This window comes from Rhizopus delemar, genomic scaffold, assembly GCF_000149305.1.
Source record: "Rhizopus delemar RA 99-880 supercont3.17 genomic scaffold, whole genome shotgun sequence".
In the NCBI taxonomy this organism is placed as follows: domain Eukaryota; kingdom Fungi; phylum Mucoromycota; class Mucoromycetes; order Mucorales; family Rhizopodaceae; genus Rhizopus; species Rhizopus delemar.
In genome coordinates this window covers 347,924-370,502 of record NW_027137843.1, presented here as the reverse complement: position 1 = coordinate 370,502, position 22,579 = coordinate 347,924, and the positions used below count along the sequence as shown (strand labels likewise).

Below are 22,579 nucleotides of genomic sequence, written 5' to 3'. Positions count from 1 at the left end.
CTTTGACAGAGGATAAACTATAGCCGCCAAAGATTCCACTTAGGCATATGTTTTGTGTGTCTTCTAGTTTCTTGGCTAGGAACGATGTTATTTTATTGATTACAAGTCCGCATTTTAATTTAGTATAAACTATTTGAGTGTAGAATCTAGTAGCAAGGAGTGTGTTAAAATCTTTGGAATTAAGATCAATTGTTGAAAGCTGGTTCACCGTCGCTAGTGCTTTGTTGATATTAATGCTGAGTAAGTCAAGGGTGTTGAGATATTCACCAGGCCAGAATAGAATTTCAAGATGGGAGAAAGAAAATGGTGCTATCAGTACATCCCCATAAAGAGTGTACGCCAATAGTTGTTCTGTAGGACCTAAAATTACAAATTTGCTTGGGTTCTACCTACATCCAAGGTTGTGGTTGTGATCTTCACATTTCTTCAGCAAGAGTATTATTTGATCCTTATCTGAGATGAATACTGCGTCGTCAGCATATAAAATGTAATTCATGAGAGGAGCAATTTGGATGGGAGAGATGTCTTCTGCTATTGATTGTGAGCACAGCGTCGTGTCCAAATCATTAATATGTAGAGTAAATGAATAGCAAGAGTATAGAACCTTGACTTTCGCGACAGGTGAAAATCGGGTTGAGATGGCATTGTTTCGCAAGACTTCTATTTGAACATTGTGAAGTAAATTTTAAAGTAGACATATGAATGCCGCGGGTACTGTATTCTCTAATTTTTGCCATATAATTGCGGTTTACGGTGTCATATGCCGATTTAATGTCCAAGAAAGCGAGAACTGGGGCAACACGATGATATTGATGAAGAATACTGCAAATTTCAGCGAAACGTATAGCTTGATCTAGGGATCCTCTGACTTCACAAAAGCCTTTTTGAACTAGATCTAATGGAAGGCTATTTTCAACAAGGATTTGATATAAACAAAGTTCCAGTATTTACGAAATATGGAAGTAAGGCTAATGGATTTATAGCCGTTAGGCTCGATAGGATCATCCTTTTTGTAAATTGGCATTACCTGAGCGACCTTCCATTCTACTGGTGTATATGACCACGACTAACAGATTTGAAATGTTAATATTCCACAGCCAAATCAGGAATTAAAAAAGATTAACAGTACGGCCGAAAAGGTAATATATAACTTCATATATCTAATTTAGTACACTCATTGACATTTGCATAATACAAATATTAGATGACGTTTGCGCAGAAGTATAAGTTTTATACGATATTATCCTTTAATCATGTTGAGGATAATAGAAAAAAAATATTAGTTGCTGCCCACATGTAAATATACGAATGTATATAACTTATTTGATATTTCACTCATTGTTATTTTCATAGCTACATCTTGTTAAGTACTAATAATGACGATATACAAAAGTGGAATGGCTTATCTGAATGAAAATTAATAGTCGAAATTTGGTCAAATATCTGAGACACTTTTTGAAAACACCATTATTAATACTATTTGGTAATTTATCGTCAAAAGTATAACATTCAAAACTCTTGTCGTTTTTATTGAATCGAAATAGGGATGATACTGTTAATGACTTATTCAAGATAGATCTTCGACTTCGTTTGTCAGTAGAAGGGAAATATCACGATATTTTAAACATCGAGCTCAAGAAGCATGATAAAGAGCCACACCTTGTAAAGGCAGATGATTGTAAAGTCCTAGCAAAGGCAAAAGCTATTCTCAACTAAATAATAAAGCATCGTAATTTGTATTTTGAAAAGTCAAAATAGAAAAAAACCATTAACGACCAAATTGGTGGTAATATATAGCTCTTATGGGCGCTTCATAAGAATCTCGCTAAAGTACATGGTTTTTAGGATTGAAGGTTTTCTTTATCAGATTGCGGCTTGTAGCACCTGGTTGCTACATGACGGATCTCTTTGGAAAGATTGTAAAATCTCCACCAAATGATGGCAAGGTGGTGAAGTTCATGGAAGATTTAGAGCAGCTTCTCTGCTACAAGGTTTGTTTGTTTTTGAGTAGGCTAAAGAGTTGAGAGGTATTTTGTTGCAGGACAACTGCAGTTTCGACTCACAGCCAACTGTTGAAGAACAGGATTTCCTTAAAAAAGTTTACGTTGTCTTGGAAAATCAATAATTATATTTCTTAGTTTTTATTTCTTAATTCATAAATATATAAACAAAACGGGAGTATGATAAATCAAAAAAAATCTTGCAGTTCCAATTGTCTAGAATTTGGCGTAAAGATTTATTATTTCAGTTGGCCATAACACACAAATATTAATTAACACTAAGCTATTTTTAATGCTTGAAGAAATATAGCATCACCTCATAGATCCTGAATGTTTTAAACGTGTAGTCAAAATTAAATACATTTTATGAACTTGTTCCTTTGATTTAAACACAAAATTCAAAAAAAAAAAAAAAAAAAAAAAAGATTATCATAACATAATCTGTGAACTCTAGCATGAAGCGATACAAAAACAAAAGTAGAAAAGTCCAAAAATTGTTACTTTACAATGAGTGATTCTTAAAATATAACTTTAATCAGGATGTACATGCAAACTTGGTTCAACTCTCGAGCCAGTTCTTTAAAGTCATAATTTCTATTTTTAACGAAGCTATAGCTGTCCGTTTTATAGTTGTGTCTCAATGGAAACAGCAGAATAACATTGCTTTCCAAGTTCAACTTATACAATTGCTAAAATCAAGAATGGAATAATAACAATGACTGATGATTTATTATCATTTTGAAAACTGGTATCGCATAAATGAAGTTTATATTAATTTTCTCTATTGTATAATATGTAGTCCATTGATGTGTGAGTACAAACACATGCTTCCTCCTTTTTTTTATCTAGCAATTAGACACTGTGCCACGAATCACTATCTGAATCATTAGCTGCATCATGAACTTCTTGTTGATGTATAGCTGAGGTATCATTATTTTTAGTATTGGGTTGAGTCGAATGAGTATTGCTGAAAGCCATTACTTCAGTATTCGCTGAATTGGCTAATGCTGGTATAAGCTTATTTTCTATAGAAAACTAAATAAGATCGTTAGCTTTTTTTCTTTATTATTATATTTCAGTCATATGTACTATTGATTCATCATTTGGGCAAAAACTTGGACCTAATTTTGTTCTCTCTTCCAGTTTTTTCCATACAGCAGCTCTGTCATCAGCAGATTTCTTTGTCTCACTAGAAAAATGTGAGTATTTTCTCTTGATGGTGATATGATTACCCTTCATCTTTATATTTTTCTGCATATTCGTCAAATAAAGTTGGATTGATTCTCATTAACAGTTGCAGAGCATTGTAAGCAAGTCCATGTATAGTTCTATTCCAGTGTTCTTTTGAATATTTATACAATGATGGAAAAACAATTGGCATGAGAACTTCTATATTGTCACTGAGTACATGAACAACATCTTCGTAGTTATAAAAGTACAACGCTCGTTCTGCAACCTAAACACAGTGATATTTAATTCATTTTCTCTCCAATTTTAGTATGCTATTTTATTTTTTCATTGTTACCTGAAAATGAGGACTAGAGACACATTGGGCCAATTTTTGAAAGAAAGGGATCATAAATGACTCAAAGTCTGCTGTTTCGATGACATCCAAAATATCTTCGATTTCTGCCAAAAATATAACTTCTTTTACGCTATTAACCTTAGGCCAGTGTCGTATTAAGCCCTGCATAACATCGCTAACAAGTTCTGGGTCTTTTTCTACGAATTGCACAACACAATATGTTAATTGAGGGCTATATGCTGGTAAAGTAGCAGGCTTATGTAAAGGTATAAGTACTTTAAAAAGGAAAACCTTATGTTCCTTCTTTAAAGGCAAAGCAAAGCCGTTGATAATACTAAAAAACACATTTAATCTCTATCATTTTCGTTCCATCATTTTTTTTACCTTCCCAATATTTCTAATAATTCAGCAATGCCATTAAAGCGCTCTGTTTCATATATGAACTGAAAGAATATATTATTGATCGATTTACGAATAAAAGCTCTTAAATTCAAAAATTTTCCATAGATTCTGTGTAATGTTGTTTTCAAAAAATCTCGTTCGCGTGGATCTTCACTGTCAAACAATTCAAGTAGCTATTTTGTAAATCTATCAACAACCATACATATGAATACATTTCTTTCTTATTACTTGAAGAACAAACTTCTGATCAATATATTTTCTGGCTGTCTGTGGATTGAATTCTTGTGATTCAATAAATCGAAGGAAAAATTCATACACTAGTTGAAGATGAGGCCATGCTGTTTCAAGTGCTGGTTCATCTTCTTCAGGTTCATAACCTTCATTATCTGTTATCATTTGTGGTGATATTGTGCGAAAAGTATTGACACTAAACTGGTGCAACGTTAGTCCATTGTGAACATATATACCAGATATATAGCATGTAATACCATTCGAACAACATCTGGATATACCGCATCTGTAATCGCTCCTCTTACAGTTGCAACATATTCTAGCATTTCTTGTAGTTCCTGTCTTTTGATTTCTTTATTTTTCAAATCTGAGGAAGGATCAGTAAAATCAAATAAAGCTTGGCACTGTATAAGCTTTCTTATAAACAAATCCTGTCTTTTTGATGGAGGAACTTCTAAATAAATAATAGGTATATATGAGTATTGCTTTCAAATGCTTGTTAAATATTTAATACAAACCACTAAAATTTGGACATTTTTCCAAATCCGTTTTCTCACGAACAGGATATATTCTTGAAGAGCGCTGTCGACGAGGACCAGAAGCGATGGGAGGAATAGTATCCTTAGGAGTATCCATCATCATCTGCTTGGTTACTTCTGCTGAGCGTCCAAAGCGAGGCATGAACTTTCATATAAAGTATTATTAGTGGTTCTGAAAAATCCTCCCTCCTTTATTCGCGTGATTTTTTTATTAATCTTTTATTATTGTACACACATACATTATCGCTCACAGAAAGATCAGCTGCTGCAGATGTTTCAGCAGAATTAGCTGGCTCAACTTGGACATGTCGAAGCTTATTATGGGCTGATGATTGTTTTGCATTAGATCCAGAGCTAGTTGAATGCTGTCTATTTGAAGGCTTATCTTTATGCTGTGATCTAGTTCTTGAAAGCTAATTATTTATAGATGAGTAAGATAAGAAACATATACAAATATTCTGATTGTACGTACGACACCCTTTAATCCTTTAATCATTTTTTCCTTAAAAAGTACAAGACTAAAAAAAAAAAAGAAACAGAAAGTAGACACTCGAATTTTTCAAAAATGACGTAAACTTTAAACGGCGCGCTCTCTTTTGTTTTTCCTGGTATGACATCAAATTCACCCGTGAAGATAAATGTACAAAAAAAGAAACTATGCGCCATAGAAAAGCACAAATAGGGTAACCCTTAAAATACAGTCAACGCAACGCCAAAGGGCGATTTTTTTTTATGAATGGACGAATGAAAAACTTCAAAAGATGGATTTTCAATTCCCAATGGTTGGGTGCTTTTTGTCAATAGATGAGTATTAGGGTTGCTATTCGAGCATTTTTTAAATACATTACCCGAGTGCTGTACAAATACTCTGAGGTGATGAGAGGGAGCTAATTTGCATGCATCAGCTACTCCATTAGTTGTATTATCCTTGTCCTGAACTTGCCACACTAAATTCTAAGATAAAAAATTATAATTATCTTACGGGAACTAAAAATACAAAAGTTTATATGCTTTTTTAATAACTGGGCTGCTGACATGGTTCTTTCCGATAAAATATCTCACCAGTCGGTCAACGCAGTCACGCAGCGACTACAGGCACCAGCGCCTCCTATCAAATTGAAAAATATGCCCTGGTCCCAAGTAGTGGCTAGGAAGCGAACATCACTTATGAATGCTACTTTCGAATACGACATTCACAACAGTCAACAAGACAAAGTTATTCACTCTAAAGTGTGGAGAGCAGGACGTTCTCCAGGTAGTGTCCTCCTGGACATGACCGATAGATCTGAATCGCTCGTGCAGCTCATGGCCCTGATTGCGAAACAATTTCCATCACGAATCGCAGTCGCAACCACTAAAGAAGGCAGTCGAAAGATTGCTGAAATCAACTTTGATCCCTCAGATCCTGCCGTTGATCACATTCTTAAAGACGGCATTACTTTTGAAAATGATGCAGTTAGGCTTTTACCTTGTCGAGCCTTAGATCCAGCTGTACCTTTAGTTCGACTTCGACTATCGAACCTTCCTTTTCTTAAAGAGGACATTCTTAAGGAACAATTGAAAATGAGTTTGGAACCTTATGGCTCCGTTCTTGATTTAGGGATCCTACGAGAATCCCATACTGGTACCTATATGGGTACGGGCTATGCTATACTAAGCGTCCCAAAAAATGATAACAGATTTTCTCCCCTTTCTCACCATCTTCCTTGGTATCAGTCAGACGATGAAGGCTTTTATGCTGTGTGGAGTGACATGCCCACCTATTGTCGCTACTGTCATGCTGAAGGACATGCTGTCTCTGATTGTCCAAAGAAACGTTCATCCCGTGTTTGTTGGACCTGTCGCGCTAGTGGCCATATTGCTGCTGAATGCGCAAAAAGCAAGAATAAGCCATTTAAAAAGGCCAGAAAAACTCCTACTGCTCCACAAGACAGAGTAGATCAAGTTGAGGTTCAGTCGAGCCAAGCTTCTAGTGGCATAACTATGCCTAGCACTCCCTCCCAGCCTCTCACTTCGAATACTATGAAACGTAAACGTTCTATTCGGAACGAATCTGGTGATGACCCAAGAATTCATTCCTCTACTTTGCTAACAACTGAGGAGGACTCTATCTTGGTATCCACTCAAGAAGTCCTGAAAGCTATCTTCACAACAACCGCTGAATCACAAGATGATATTCCAATGGAAATTAATGCTAGAAATATCGACAATCCACATGTTGCTACAGACATAGTTATAGTGGATCAAGCCACCAAAAACATTCCTCAGTCTCAACATCAGGCTGCCATGGATAGCCACCATAATGGCGCCCCAGCAGGATATAACTTTCGCCATGACTCTTTAGATAATCTGGGATCACCAATACCAGCATGCATCCCCAGTGATCAGCAGCACGGCACCACAGTATTCAACATTGATGGTGCTCTAACTCAATCTAAGCAATAATGAATAATAGATCGAAAGAACTATTATTCAACATTTCTTCATTGAACTGTAACAGTTTGGTGAAGACCCATGATACCCAAAAACAATCCAACTTCATACGTTACTTACGCTCTTTAAACTTCAATATAATGGCCTTTCAAGAAACACACACTAACACAGACCATGTAAACTTCATCAATGTACAATTTCAAGCATCTCAATCTCTATGGACTCGCCATTGTGGCTTGCTTTCCTTTTCTTCCAAATATCAACTGTCGGATAACCTCATTCCGTCAAACCCACACATTATTCTTTCCAAAATTAGTCATCCACAGAACTTTTATACTCCTTTTCATGTATTAGTGGTTTATGCTCCAGCTTCTACAGGTAAGGACAGAAGAGAGTTTTTTGATTCTGTGTTAGAAGCTCTCACCTCTGTATCTGATATTGACCCAAATCGGATCATTATCCTTGGCGACTTCAATTATTCTTATCATCGTCCTAACCTGTCAACTCAAACATCTCTAAAATGGGTATCATATCTAGAAGAATCCTTTTATAACGTGATGCATAGTGGAGACAATAGTAATATACCAACTTTCCGTCGTAATGATGAGATCTACTCTACAGTCGATTACATTTTCATTAGTAATCAGATGCGCCCAATGCTTAGAGCTACAGATATAGGGTCCATCCCGAATATTTGCACAAAGTCCTTTTGCGCTTTGGTTTTCCTCCTATAGTGGTGCACAGTTTGTCAAATCTGTTCTTTGGTACTCAACTGCGTCTAAATGTGAACGGTTTCTTATCACCGTCCGTGCCTCAACTACGTGGTTTGCGACAGGGCGATCCCATATCACCTGTACTTTTTAACCTTGCTTTCGAACCGCTGCTTCGGCGAATTATTCGTGACCCTGCCTTTTGTGGTTTTGCCTTACCAAGGTCCTCGTTATCTCACCCTTTGGATCTCAATTTGCAGCCGATCAAATTACTGGCATATGCTGATGACATGGTCTGCTTGCTTCACAACCCAAACGACCTGAACGTTCTACATTCCCATCTTGAGGTATATTCTCGCGCTTCCAATGCTCAGATCAACTTTCATAAAACGTTAGCTGTCTCATTATCTGGTGCATGTATTTCTTCTTCGGCTATTTGGAGATCTTCCTTAATTGCTCATCGTATTACACATTGGCACGATCGCTCGTCCACTTTGCCTGCCACGTATCTTGGCTATCCTCTGTGTAGTTCCATCTCACAACGCAATGAACATCTTTCTAAATTGCTTGGTCAAATCAAAACAGCTTGTCAATTACATTCACAGCGATCACTATCAGTACGTGGACGAGTCACAGTTTTGAATACCTTAGTCTTATCGAAGCTTTGGCACGTCCTCCGCCTTACATATGTCCCATCCAGTTTTATCAGCAAACTTAAAGGAATAATGTCCTCCTTTTTGACTTTTCGTATGTTCCCCAAGATCAGCCTTTCTACAATGTGTTTGCCTCGCTCTTCAGGTGGCCTTGGTGTACTTGATCCTGGTATTCAACAACACGCTCTCCAACTTCGATGGCTCATTCCACTTTTAAGCGGTGCACCTATAGGCCCACCTGCGACATTTTGGACTTCGCCGATGATTTGTAATTCTGTAGTTTTGCCTCGACTAGCTGACTGTCTCCTTCATCATTTACAGTCGGATACCACTTCCTCAGTATTTACTTGGCCCTTGGCTGATTATCGACTTTCCTTTGTCTTTCACAATCTACGACCACCCTACGTGCGCTCGTCAAGCAGTCCCTTTCATTTATTCTTCCAAGCTACTGATCGCCTACCTCATAATTTCCATTCGGTAATAGTGAACGCAAATACCTGCCTTCAATTACCAATATCTGGGGTATTACGTGCTCCTCCGGTTCCACCACTGAAACGCTCGATATTTCAGCTGCGTCTGTCTCTCGTCTACCTCGTTGACCCTACTACCAATCGTCTTCGTGCCCGCACAAATTCCGAACTCCAGGTGCACCTTTATCTCGCCCGTCGTTTTCTCCGGATGGTACGACATAATTCAATTTTGCTTTCTCCCTTTCTTGTTCGTCCATTTATTCCAGCATGTTATGCCCATTTAGGTCCTAATTCCTTCAAACCGGATCTCTCCCATGGTATTGATGCCGCTCCTTTTATCTCGGCTCTGGGTTTATTATCCGGCGCCTCTTCAAGCCCGATGTCGTCAAAGCAGTTCCGCCGCCTTTGTCTTCAGGATTTGACTTCATCAACTTACACATCTCCTCTGACAGCATTAGCATGGAAAAAATTCTGGGGCTACCCTGTCTCTCATGCCTGTCGTAATGTTTGGTATCGTCTTTTACACCGTAAGATCCCTCATCGCTCCCTGTTGAATCGATTGATACCATCTTATTTTCCTTTTGATGCATGCTCCGTGTGTGCCACTGGATCGGATACTTTAGAACATTTCCTCTATGACTGCCCAAAAAAATGGCTCGTTTGGCAAACTGTTTGGGATGAGTATTTTCGTCTTCTACCTCTGACGACAAACCAATTACAGAAAGCCCTTTTCCATCTGGAATTTCCTCCGCCTATCTGCTGCCCTCTGCCTGTCTCTCCAGCTATAGTGGTTGGATATACATTACTGGCTGTATGGCGTGCTACCTGGCAGCTGATTTTCAACAATCAACCTTTTGCTCCGTCTATTGTCATTCAAAGCGCCCGCAGGCTCATCCGACAGGCTTACCGAGAAGAACTCTTTCTTCAAGGTTGCGCTCACCGTGCCTTACCTCTTTTCTCATTCCATTAGTCTAGATCACTATTGACAGCTCTTCTTACCTATTCATCTCTCAACCAATCCAACAAAAAAAAATATATATTTATATATTATTGCATATACTTTTAACATTGAAAAACCCAAAAACAATTATCGTGACTTGATTATATCGTCACATCAATAAACTTGAGCTTTGCCTCCTTAAAAAAAAAAATTAATTAATCTTAACGGTTTTATCTATTTATCTGTGATCGTTCATTGCTAGGATCCATATCCTCAGTCAAAGCGTGTATACAACAGTTTAAGATGTAGAAGTACTTGAAGAGTCTAATAGACTAGTACGAACATTTGTTGTGGTGTCAGAGCTTGGAGATGAGGATGATGAGGCGCCTATCTCATAATTATCATTAGTTAATTTATTTGTTTTTATTGCGATATGCTATGGTATGAAGGTATAGATACAGTACAAATTAGATTAAAAATTGGAGTTGGTTTTCTTATACATTTGACATAGTATCTGTAATTAGTAGGTAAAGTAGAATCGATTGTTTTACTTAAAATAATGTCTTTATAATAAAAGAGCAAGATCCAAATTATAGTCGTCAAGAGAACAAGTAGAGTTTGATGTTGCTAAAATTTCATCAAATTCATGTTTTTATTACATGTTTTCTCTGATTTTCTTGTTTTTTGAAAATAGGTGAAATCATTGGAATATATATTTGCCATTTTTTTTAACAGTAATACTCAATCATCCTCAACATCTTCTTTAAGATAAAATACAGTATGAGAGTGATCATTATTTAAGTTTAGCTGTTTCATGGCATATTTAAGATGTTGTTCTTGTTGGTTAGGATAAATATTATCAAAGCATTCATCGACAATAAAATATCTAATTGGCTGGTAACACATTTTAAGTAGAATACAAATAAAAAAGAGAAAAAATATGGCTATTTAAGGAAGATAACCTATCGGAAGAGCTAATGAAAGAAACTGTTGGCTTGAAATAATTATGATATTCATGATAAATATAAGGCTTACCACAATCAGAAGAATGTTGCTGTGATCTGTTTATTCCTATTTTTCATAGATATCAGTATCTATCAGTATTGTGATATGATGCTAGATTTATCTTGGAACTAAAAAGGATTTCCAACGATTCCTCAAGTGAAGTGTACGTAGTTTTTAGTGTTGGTAGCGTTATCTTCTTCAGTAAAATAAAACTGTATCATTTTCCTTTTGAAAGCGATCTGCAGTATACTTCAATAAGATCACCAACCACAAACATACCAAACATGCAAGATTCTCTTGTTGATTTTACTTGTTTGATTCGATAATGCAGTTGCATTTTTAAACTCTCTACCAAACAGTCTCTATCCTCTTCATTCAACCTTCCATCAGCACAATTTAACTTTACTTCTCCATATGCTAGCTCTTAATTGCTAGTAAGTAATAAAAAAGTCTGTCCGTACCATCTGCCCTTAGTTGTCTCAAAAGGCCTTTTCCTATACGGAAAAAACTAGATTGGAATTAATCTTTTGCCAATTAAAAACAGACTTACGAACAAACATTCACTTTAGATCTTGAATTAAACATGAATCGAAACAGTGTTGCTATATTTTGAATGGAAAAATCAATCTCATATTGCTTGTAGCTGTTGGTTAAAAGCGGCCCATCCAGCGTTTCCCTTAAGCTGACTAAAAATATTGCTAAATCTCGTCGAAATATGTTGCTTTCGGTAGGGGGATCCTCTGCTGCTATTTGTAAGGGGAAGGATTCTCGTTAATCAGCAGTAACTTAAGAAATTTTAAGTTCCTATATATTATATCTACATTTATGTATCAGCTTACTCTTCTTCATTTGGAAAAACATAAAAATCAAGAAGTTCTGCCGGACATTTGAAATAAAACTTTGAAATAATATGTCATGTAAATACAAGGCCAATTGCTACGTGTAAACATAAGATTGAGATTTCAGACTGTGAGAAAAGAAAGATTCACATATTTATTTTGAGAATTTATTCATAAAATCATTTTCAGTATTCTGTTGCGCCGCCTTTAGCTTTACAAACTGCTTCACATCGTCTCTTCATGCTTCGAACTAACCGTTCAGCAAGATAATCATCCAATATCGCCCATCCTTCTTGTTGAGCCACCTTCAATTGCTCCAAGTTTTTGTCGGGCAACCTTTTTCTCTCAATTTTCCTTTCAAGAGCATTCCAAACATGCTCAATGGGGTTCAAATCAGAACTTTGAGCAGGCCAGTACTCAAAACCCTGATTTGGTGGGTTTCCTTCCACCATAGAGCATAACCACCTGTATGACAGGAAGCACCATCCTCTTGGAAGATAAAATCCCTCCCCTGATGCGCCGTGACATTTGTAAACCAAGGATGGAACTTATTGGCCAAAATATTGATATATGTTTCTTGGTCTACGGAACAGGTATCAATAATTTCTACAGGTCCGAAACCTCCTCCCAAAAAAACATCCCCAAACCATAGCATCACTACCACCCCCCTTGGCTGTAGATACTATATCTCTTTCGTCATAACGCCCTCCTTTCTTCCTGAGTACTCTTTTACAGCGTCTACTGTCTTCCACACAAAAGCGCGATTCATCAGACCAAACAACGTTTCTCCATTGTTCTTCAGTCCAATTGATGCGTTCCTTCGCCCATTGTAGCCTACTTTTGTGGTGTCTTGCAGTCAATGTAGGCTTGCGAGCCGCTCTTTATGATTCGAAGTCGAGTTGACCGGCATACGATCGAAGAGTTTTTATACTAACAAAAACATCTAGCTTTGCTAATTCCATATTTATTTCTTTAAAAGACGCAAAAGAATACTCTCTAATTATTCTTTTCGAGTGCCTTTCAATTCTTTCATCTATTTCCAATGGTCGCACTGTTTGTTTGTGAGACAAAGGGCTGCCATAGCTATCAACTTTGGCTTTTATATCTTACATAGTGGACTTGTTCTAGCCAATAGGTTTTGCAGTCTCTCTAATCGTGTGATGTGTTCTAAGGAGATAAAAAACTCCTATTCTTTACTTTCTTTTGTTTCAACTTTAGAAATAACTAAAGGTCGTGTGCAGTCTATGAAGATTTGAGCTGACATGATTTTTTTAATGAGTTGATGGATGAGAAAAAGAGAAACTTTATTTTGTTGTAAGCATAAAATTATCCCCAATAAGTTTCTTTGTCCGAAAATTATTTTGGTGTCATTGTATTGTTGTTCCTCCCCCCCCCTTTTTTTTTAATAAAAATTGTAAACCAAAAGAAAAAATTCCTTAAAGCTTTAGCTTGTTCATACAACTCTTTTTGAAAAAGTGGTCATTACTATCGTTTCTTATAAAATGAATAAAGGGGAGAATCTTCACAGCCATGTGTAACACAGTATGCAAGAAGATTTGATTGACATGATTTTAACAAGAGAAAAAAAGGGAGTAAAAATATCCATGGGAAAAATTCAAAAGTACTAAACTATCTTTATGAAGGCCAATTACTATGAAAAGCAATCATTTGATTGCTTTGTTATTTCCTGAAAGGAGCTTACCCCTTTAATGACTGCTTAAATAAAAAATTTTTTATACGTTACCTAAAAAGATAATGAAATACAAGGTTTATGCTGTGTTACTTTCGTCATTTCTTGCATGAGTTATTTAAATAAAGGATGGTTTGAAAAGAAATAACGCCTTTAGTAAAGTAAATTAAATGTGCATGGAATGTTGCTTTTCATTCTTTATTGTTTTCATCGCTATAACCAAAACAAAATTGTGAATAGGGCTTCCCTTTTTTGAATTCGCCGGTTGTCTGAAATACGGTATGTAAAGGGGTAATATTAGGAATTGATAAAGTAAATAGAAAGTCAAGAAAGTCATTTTATAAAATATGGATACTAAGCTTATTATAAACAATGAGTCATTTTTTTTTCTTATCATTTTTTTAAAAAATATAAATACACAGCCTTTTCATCTTACAAAAGAATTATTCTTATCGTTTTCATCATCATCTACTGTGTAAATATATAAATATATAAATCCATACCATATTATAATTCACTTAGTTGTCTAGTTATGCATCCTTTCTTGTCTTATAAGCAATCACCTTGCTCATCGCTCTCATGTCATCATCATCTACTGTGTAAATATACAAACTTATAAATCTATGCCATGATTACAATTCATCTAGTAGTTGTTGTCTAATAGTACTTCAAATAATCAAGATTCATCAAATCCTGTTATCATTTGTTTTTGGCTAATTATATTCTCACTTGTTGTCTTTGGTATCAAACAACTCTATGCTTCTGCCTTGTTCATCTGCTTCAAGCTACTGTCATCTTGCCAATCTGCTCAAAAGTCGCTGTCACTTCTGCTTGGTTCAGTACTGATACGTATCTTTATTTTGTCTCGGCTTGTGGGAACGGATAGTTTGGTTCCGAAGAGCTCTTGTATATGTACTTAGTGTATGAATGCATGTTGCCTTAGTACGTTCTTGGACTGAGTAATCAGTCTTTAGCATGGGACGAGCACCTCACATTCCAGTTTGCTATATTGGATCGGTGCCAATACTGGAGGAGACAGAGGACTGCCTGTGTTCAGCGGTTCGATTACTTCTACTTGTTCGTTTTTTAATCGGACTTGTGGAGACGGATCGTTGGTTCCGAAAAGCTCTTGTGGGATTCGCTATTATATATGCTTGATGTCCTAGTACGTTCTTGGACTGAGTAATCAGTCTTTAGCATGGGACGAGCACCTCACATTCCAGTTTGTTATATTGGGTTGGTGCCAATACTGGAGGAGACAGAGGACTGCCTGTGTTCATCTATTCGAGTACTTTCCACTTGTTCTTTTTTCTTCTCTGGTTCAATATTGGATGGTACCAATTCTATTGAAATACCAAGAAGATGTGCTATATGCACAGGCTTTTATCGTGCGCTATTGCAGTATTGTTCCAATCCAGTTGTTTCAAGTTGCCTATCTCTTTTCAAACGATGCTCTTTATCAGTCGATGTTCTTTATCAAACGATGCTTTCTATCAAACGATGCTTTCTATCAAATAATGCTTTCTATCAAACGATGCTTTCTATCAAATAATGCTTTCTATCAAACAATGCTTTCTATCAAATAATGCTTTCTATCAAACGATGCTTTCTATCAAATAATGCTTTCTATCAAACAATGCTTTCTATCAAACAATGCTTTCTATCAAATAATTCTGTCTACCAAAAAAAATGCTTTCTATCAAACAATGGTGTATGTTTTATTTGTTGATCACTGAATCTTTGTATCTTGTTAAACTCTTGTCATCAATATTCTTTTAATTGTCATTGAAATATCTTGCTGTACTCATAACATCACAACCCATTTTGAAATTAGACTTTTTACAAATTAATATATAAAGCTTTGTTGCTTTCTCTTTGTCTCTTTATCTACTCTAAAAATTGTCTTCTTTAATCTTTGGTAATAATATGTTTGCTGGCCACAAATATTCTTACAATACAGTATTCATACTTTAACAACGCATTAGGGTTGGATATATCCTGTGTCTAGGAATTAGTGCCTTTAGGTGAGCATGTTTGACAGCAATATAAGCTTCTACACTGCTTCCTTTTGATTTAGGTTCAGAGAACTTTTTATGACTTCATTGGTTTACTGCTTTAGAAAATTTTTAGCCAAGCCTTGATTCATACTATTAACTTCTCTTTCAATTTTGGCCCATTCATGGAATTCGAAGTATATTTTTTCAATTTTCTTTTGTGGTAACTTCAGTGATTCTTGTTAGTCTAGCTGGTCCAATTCTTCGTAGAGGTAGTTTTCGTCAACTGCTTCATCGTCATCATATTCGGGTTTGTTTTCATAGTTTGATTGTAGGTTTGGTAAGTCAAGTATAGTTACAGACTATTCAGGAGGGTTATATTTAAAGCCATTGACCACTTGAATAATATTGCATTTATTTCGATAAATACTTATTATTCGTTTGAGATTACTCAAATTTTATATGAGAAACAGTAAGTGCTGATTATATAATATTATTTATTATATATTCTTTAAAACTTCTACCCAGCGTTTACCGTATAAAAATTTTTATATTGTTCATCAAGCCCAATAATATAATTGACCTTTAATTCGCTTTGATTACTGAATAATTCCATTTTTTATATAAAGGCGTAGTGTGATTAAATGGTTGTTTCTCTCGTCTTTAAATCTAATAAAGAGGTCACATAAAGACTCGCTCACTAGGTTTTCAAGTACTATTTTCTTTTATTTCTCAACTTTATTATCTGCAAATATCTCAACACTGTCCCCAATACTATCTGTGATATTGAGGTAGTTTGTAGTCGATTAAAATTGAAAATAAAGTCAAAATGGGAAACTCGATAATCAATTAATAACTTGAGCCTCATTATTGAGTAAAGTCAGGAGAAAGATCCCATTAAATACATTTTACTTTTTATTTTATAAAATTAAAAAAAACTTCTATATTAAAAGTAGACTTGATACATTTTAATAATAAAAATGGTAGGAAATGAGAGGTCTTTAAATCACAAGTAAAGTTTATGCAGAAAATGGTTGTACAAACGATACCATTGTCTTCTTTACCATAATACAATTTTCATAAAAAAAATTAAAGATTCTCTTCTTTTTTTTTCTTTGGAGTTTAGTTTCAGACTATTAATTTTAAAAAACTTATGAAAACAAAATATGCCATTATATTTATTTATTCGTTAGCTTAATTAGGCTTTTTTCGTTTATTTACCGTTTCAAAGCAGATTGTGTGTCGTTCCTAACAAAATTGTAGTTGGTTCCACTCCAACGTCGGATGTGGTTATAGGCTTTCCACCCGCGCTTTATTGGCAATGTTGGCGAAACGAAGACAGAGGATGTGGTGGCTACCCGCCCATGGTGCAAAAGATGGTTAAAGCAATGATCCCACCCTGGCCACCAAGCCTTCAAAAAATCAAACTAGACTTAGAAAGATATAAAGGAACAAAAAGATCAAAAAACTTTATTTTATTATTATTATCTGAAAATAAAGCGCTGCTGGAAAGCCTATAACCACATCCTCTGTCTTTGTTTCGTCAGCAATGCCATTTGTCTTCATTATTATGCATCCGCTGCTCTGCATCAGTTTGATCAAGCTTAACTATAGAATGCAAATTGGTTATTATAGTAAGTTTCTTATCTCAATGCATGCAACACAATACGTTAAAGTTGTTTATAATACTGAGTTTTATGGGATAGATGCAATTGGTCCTTTTTTTTTTAAGGAAAAAAAAAAGACTCAGGACCTCAGCTGCTTTCCCCAAACCCTTATCTTGTTGACCCTTTAATTATGGCTCAAAAGGGTAAACCGGTTTAACTGTTACCTAATTTTAAGTTTATATTTTGAAACTGAGTTTATAATGCGTTTTTGACATTTTTTTTAATATTCATTGTATGATATTTTTCAAAATTAGCCTATAAATATTTTACTATAGATAACTCTTACTTTCAGCTATGACACAAAAAGAAAACAACACGATTTATTTTTTGGTTTTTTTTTATGATCAACTTAAAAGTTTTTATTTTGTTAGAAACAAAAGATGATCAACAAATTGACATGATTTTAGTGTTTTATAATTGAACATGACGAAATTGATAATAGGTTGTACAAATATGCTCATTATTTAACACAATAAACATAAATTCTCATTTAAAAATATTTATTCTTCCTTTAGTAGAGGCTGACCAATCACAAAATACAGGAGTGTGCAGCAAATTTATAAATTTTATCTTTGATTGTGTTTATTTATTTTTACTCACAATCAATATATAACACAAAAGAAAATATATATATTGAAAAAAAAAGTAAATACCACACGGTTTCACAGAGGACTGTTGAAGCAATCGGCTTACCCAAATCAGTTTACCCAAATCAGCTTACGATCCGTTTTTAATAATTAATGCCAACTTTTTGAAACAAAAATATCTAATCATCTGATTTTGGTATACAGTGCTTCCAACAATCAATGTCGCACACGGTCAAAAATGATGTCACAAGCCAATGAAAATTGATGTCGTTAATTATTTAACATCAATTTCGCACTTTCCGGAAACCATGTCGTATTTTTAGAAACCATGTCGTGCATTTGAAAATGAAGTCGTGTTACGATGATTTCTTGACACACCCGAAAAATATAAAAGTAGGCCATTTCATCTCCTGGGTCTGTTTTTTTCGTTTCTTCAATTGTTTAAAGTTTAACATGAGTGCAATATTTTTATTTGAAGATGGACATGGAAATGTCGTTGATGAGAATGGAGGCCCTGAACCCATGGAATATATCGTTGATCAGAATGAATTTATTGTAGAGTCGATTGCGACTCATAGTGAGTACTTGAAAAATATGCCCTCTTGTGAATCTTCATCGGTTTGTCCAATGTTGATAGAAAAGCCAAAAGATGAAGACATCCGTATGAAAGAAGCAGACACAAAACGTGATTATGTGCGGTACACCGTTCAGGATAAGGCTCGATTTTTCGACCTGAAGATTGAAAAGTGTATGAGCGCATCAGCTGCAGCGAAGCAGTTGGGTATTCACATTCGAACTGCGCAGAGATGGGTTAAGCAGTACAATATGCGTCCTGATAGTATTTTCGAGGTTTGTAAGCAGGTTGGTCGTAAATGTATCTTGAGCGAAGAGCATAAAACTGCTGTTATCGACTTCATTGATGCTAATCCTTCTGCTGCTGTTGTTGAAGTGACTGAACATTTGTTGAATCGGTTCAATGATCTTAAAGTTTCACGTAGCACTGTTTATAATTTCATGAGAAGTGAGTGCAATCTTTCTTTGAAGAAAGCTGACTTCCATTCTATCGAAAGAAACAGCCCAGCAAAGATTGAAGAGAGACATGATTGGGTTCGTAAATGGGAAAATACTGATATGAATTTTTTGACGAATTGCGTGTTTCTTGACGAGTCAGCTTTTGATATCAATATGAAACGCTCAAGAGCTTGGTCCAAAAAAGGTACGCGTGCCATTGTTACTCGGCCTACTACGAGAGCAAACACAACATCGATACTGGGTGCTATCTCAGCTGCAGGTTTGATCACAGTTGGCGTAAAAAAACCAAGACCTGCAAAGAAGAGAAAGACGGAAGGGTATGTAAGCTCAGGGACTGTGACTGGCCACTACATAAGTTTCTTAAAAATGACTCTCGATGAAATGGACAAACATCCTCATATGAAGGGTCATTATATAGTCATGGATAATGCACCCATTCACACGCATGAAAACATAAGGAAATGCATTGAGTATCAAGGATATAAATGTGTATATCTTCCTACATACTCTCCGGAGCTTAACCCAATAGAACAGTTTTGGGCAATAGCAAAAAAGTAAGATTAAGCCCCATAGGTTTTTGCAGGAAGACACTTTATCAAAGAGAATTGCAGAAGCGTGCAATAATGTAGAAAAAGGTCACTTCAAAGGTTTCGTTTCGCATTCTTACAAGTATTGGGATAAATGTCGAAACAGGGAACCAATGTAATGGCCACTGACCGCAAACATTTCTCACGCAGCATGAAAAAAAAAAAAAAAAAAAAAAAAAAAAAAAAAGCCTCGAGCACCCCAGTGAGCTTCAAGAAGACTCCATGAAGACAAAAGGTGGTGATGTGAAGACAAAAGGTGGTGATGTGAAGACAAAAGGTGGTGATGTGAAGACAAAAGGTGGTGATGTGAAGGCAAAAGGTGGTGATGTGAAGACAAAAGGTGGTGATCTGAAGGCAAAAGGTGGTGATGTGAAGACAAAAGGTGGTGATGTGAAGACAAAAGGTGGTGATGTGAAGGCAAAAGGTGGTGATCTGAAGGCAAAAGGTGGTGATGTGAAGGCAAAAGGTGGTGATGTGAAGACAAAAGGTGGTGATGTGAAGGCGCACTCTTTCCAGAAAACCAAATCGCACTCTGAGGAAACCGATGTTGCACAGGCTGAAAAATGGCATCGATTTTTTCATTTTCATTTTTGGAGAAAGGTGTAAAATTTTCTTTCCCTTCTTTCTTTCATTTTCACTATCTTACATTCTTTATGGCAGTAATCACTAGGGGGCAAGCCTGTTGTATGGTATTAGGAGAAGCAGTAACAAATGCCAATCGCGTTAAATGTAAAGCAATCGTTGACTCTTATCATCCGCCATTGGAAGTTATCTATACAAGCGGCGAAGGCAACCGATGCCCTTTCACAATTGGCAAACAAGTTGCTGCGCGGGATCCTTTTACATATCATTGTTATGTTGACACACCTCCCTCTTCTCCTCGTATTGTAAATACGGTGATTAGTAATGATGAAGCGATAAGCTGTAGGCAAAAACAAAACAAAACAATGACAACAACTTGTGAAAGAAATGGCACTCATTTTTTTTATTATGTTTTGCCATAGGCTCTGATTCTTCATCTGTTTCTTCTGGCAAGTCTACCTACAATAATTGTAAGTGATTGCTTATTCGAGTGCATTGTGAAGCTGATTGTGTGAATGCTGATATTGTCTCAACCACTTAGTAAAGCCAACGAAACACTGTGTACTTGATTTCTTCAACTGCATCGCATCGAAAGATGCACCAGTGAACAGAGAATTATACACATTTGGTCATTGGAACAACATCGAGTTATTTGACCTTGTCAAGAGCTTTATGCCGGATATAGTTGACATTTACTCTCCCACACAAGTGACTGATTGGTTGTCAAAGGATGGTCGATTTGGCTTCGCGGAAGTTGTATGCATCGGTAGCAAAAGAGAAAAGCGACGATCTTTGTGGATTGTCAAGCAAGACCATTGGGGTGAGTATATAAATTACGGTGCATGTCACTAAAAAAACAAAAGTGCAAAAACAAACAGTCCTTTTTTTTATAGATGAAGTCTTGAAAATCACTTTCAACACGAAATCGTTTTTGGACGCATCAATGGAATCACATGGTTGGATCAATATCGGTTATGCACGAAAATCACGCACAAACGAACCTGTGGAAAACAAGATCAAGTCAATACAAAAGATGACAGATTGCCTCCGTATCAAATGTCACTGTGCGAAAGTCTTCTTATCCCCCATGTGCTCCTCTGGATCGAAATTATGCCAACGTGATACAAAGCCGAATCTCAATCTCATGGACAGTGTTCGCCATAAGCATGGCGATATGCAAGGTAGACAGCAACGAAACTGGAAGTTAATAGTTACTCATTTTTTTTATATCTACCTAAGATTTGATTATGTTTGCGAAATCAACCAACTTTTCCGTACGGCTTGTTGTGCTGGACTACGCTGGCTTATCCACGGATCCCATGGATATACGAAAATTTGTCAAGTATGAAAACAATTGCCTATAAATCATGGGTTTCTTGTATGATCAGCGTTAACATTTTTTATTATATCCATAGAGAACTTAAATCAATCAAGGAACTGGTTGTATACCATGGACACAAATTCGAATCAATATCACGACACAACGTTCTTCGTGGAAATCTTATCAACAAATTTGATTGTCGGCCTGGTTGTGTCAAGCGTTCGTTTATATGAACTTCCTTATTTCATCTCACCCATCCACCTTACTCCAATGATTAATTAATGATACCAATTTTTCTATTGTTCCTGCAACTCGCAGCGTATTTTCTCCCTTATGAAAAAATAAAAAAGAAATCCGTAAATCGTTCTGCTCTTATTCACCAACACTATATTTGCTTTCATTCTTATGTTATGCACCACATTTCATCTATTTACAGAAAATTCAAAGAGAAAAAATTACCAAAGGCAGACTTAAAACTTGGCATAAGCAATTTCCTTTTTACATGCAATTGTGCCCTATCGTTGCCGCACTTTGTCTTCACATCACCACCTTTTGTCTTCACATCACCACCTTTTGCCTTCAGATCACCACCTTTTGTCTTCACATCACCACCTTTTGTCTTCACATCACCACCTTTTGTCTTCACATCACCACCTTTTGTCTTCACATCACCACCTTTTGTCTTCACATCACCACCTTTTGCCTTCACATCACCACCTTTTGTCTTCAGATCACCACCTTTTGCCTTCAGATCACCACCTTTTGTCTTCACATCACCACCTTTTGTCTTCACATCACCACCTTTTGTCTTCACATCACCACCTTTTGCCTTCACATCACCACCTTTTGCCTTCAGATCACCACCTTTTGTCTTCACATCACCACCTTTTGCCTTCACATCACCACCTTTTGTCTTCAGATCACCACCTTTTGCCTTCAGATCACCACCTTTTGTCTTCAGATCACCACCTTTTGTCTTCAGATCACCACCTTTTGTCTTCACATCACCACCTTTTGTCTTCACATCACCACCTTTTGTCTTCACATCACCACCTTTTGTCTTCATGGAGTCTTCTTGAAGCTCACTGGGGTGCTCGAGGCTTTTTTTTTTTTTTTTTTTTTTTTTTTTTTTTTCATGCTGCGTGAAAAATGTTTGCGGTCAGTGGCCATTACATTGGTTCCCTGTTTCGACATTTATCCCAATACTTGTAAGAATGCGAAACGAAACCTTTGAAGTGACCTTTTTCTACATTATTGCACGCTTCTGCAATTCTCTTTGATAAAGTGTCTTCCTGCAAAAACCTATGGCGCTTAATCTTACTTTTTTGCTATTGCCCAAAACTGTTCTATTGGGTTAAGCTCCGGAGAGTAT

At 36.2% G+C, this 22,579-nt stretch overlaps 8 protein-coding genes across 8 annotated transcripts; 4 read left to right on the top strand and 4 right to left on the bottom strand.

Annotated features, from left to right (window-relative positions):
• Positions 1–2,852: 2,852 nt before the first annotated feature.
• RO3G_15721 (uncharacterized protein) lies at positions 2,853–4,323 on the bottom strand (the record flags this gene model as incomplete). Its single annotated transcript, XM_067670305.1, has 6 exons — positions 2,853–3,035; positions 3,090–3,189; positions 3,359–3,456; positions 3,526–3,859; positions 3,910–3,968; positions 4,156–4,323. The coding sequence occupies 6 exons, from the start codon at positions 4,321–4,323 to the stop codon at positions 2,853–2,855; spliced, it is 942 nt and encodes a 313-aa protein (XP_067526406.1).
• Positions 4,324–4,665: 342 nt separating this feature from the next.
• RO3G_15720 (uncharacterized protein) lies at positions 4,666–5,193 on the bottom strand (the record flags this gene model as incomplete). The annotated part of the gene is made up of 3 exons (XM_067670304.1): positions 4,666–4,842; positions 4,937–5,110; positions 5,170–5,193. 3 exons carry the CDS (start codon positions 5,191–5,193, stop codon positions 4,666–4,668), a joined length of 375 nt encoding a protein of 124 aa, XP_067526405.1.
• A 539-nt stretch (positions 5,194–5,732) lies between these two features.
• On the top strand, positions 5,733–7,142 carry RO3G_15719 (uncharacterized protein; the record flags this gene model as incomplete). The annotated part of the gene is made up of 1 exon (XM_067670303.1): positions 5,733–7,142. The coding sequence occupies one exon, from the start codon at positions 5,733–5,735 to the stop codon at positions 7,140–7,142; it is 1,410 nt and encodes a 469-aa protein (XP_067526404.1).
• Positions 7,143–8,616: 1,474 nt separating this feature from the next.
• Positions 8,617–9,933, top strand: RO3G_15718 (uncharacterized protein; the record flags this gene model as incomplete). The annotated part of the gene is made up of 1 exon (XM_067670302.1): positions 8,617–9,933. The coding sequence occupies one exon, from the start codon at positions 8,617–8,619 to the stop codon at positions 9,931–9,933; it is 1,317 nt and encodes a 438-aa protein (XP_067526403.1).
• Positions 9,934–15,673: 5,740 nt separating this feature from the next.
• RO3G_15717 (uncharacterized protein) lies at positions 15,674–16,047 on the bottom strand (the record flags this gene model as incomplete). Its single annotated transcript, XM_067670301.1, has 2 exons — positions 15,674–15,793; positions 15,967–16,047. 2 exons carry the CDS (start codon positions 16,045–16,047, stop codon positions 15,674–15,676), a joined length of 201 nt encoding a protein of 66 aa, XP_067526402.1.
• A 2,091-nt stretch (positions 16,048–18,138) lies between these two features.
• On the top strand, positions 18,139–19,145 carry RO3G_15716 (uncharacterized protein; the record flags this gene model as incomplete). The annotated part of the gene is made up of 2 exons (XM_067670300.1): positions 18,139–19,034; positions 19,136–19,145. 2 exons carry the CDS (start codon positions 18,139–18,141, stop codon positions 19,143–19,145), a joined length of 906 nt encoding a protein of 301 aa, XP_067526401.1.
• Positions 19,146–19,526: 381 nt separating this feature from the next.
• RO3G_15715 (uncharacterized protein) lies at positions 19,527–20,364 on the top strand (the record flags this gene model as incomplete). The annotated part of the gene is made up of 3 exons (XM_067670299.1): positions 19,527–19,906; positions 19,975–20,207; positions 20,309–20,364. The coding sequence occupies 3 exons, from the start codon at positions 19,527–19,529 to the stop codon at positions 20,362–20,364; spliced, it is 669 nt and encodes a 222-aa protein (XP_067526400.1).
• A 1,251-nt stretch (positions 20,365–21,615) lies between these two features.
• Positions 21,616–22,273, bottom strand: RO3G_15714 (uncharacterized protein; the record flags this gene model as incomplete). The annotated part of the gene is made up of 2 exons (XM_067670298.1): positions 21,616–21,633; positions 21,710–22,273. The coding sequence occupies 2 exons, from the start codon at positions 22,271–22,273 to the stop codon at positions 21,616–21,618; spliced, it is 582 nt and encodes a 193-aa protein (XP_067526399.1).
• Positions 22,274–22,579: the final 306 nt, after the last annotated feature.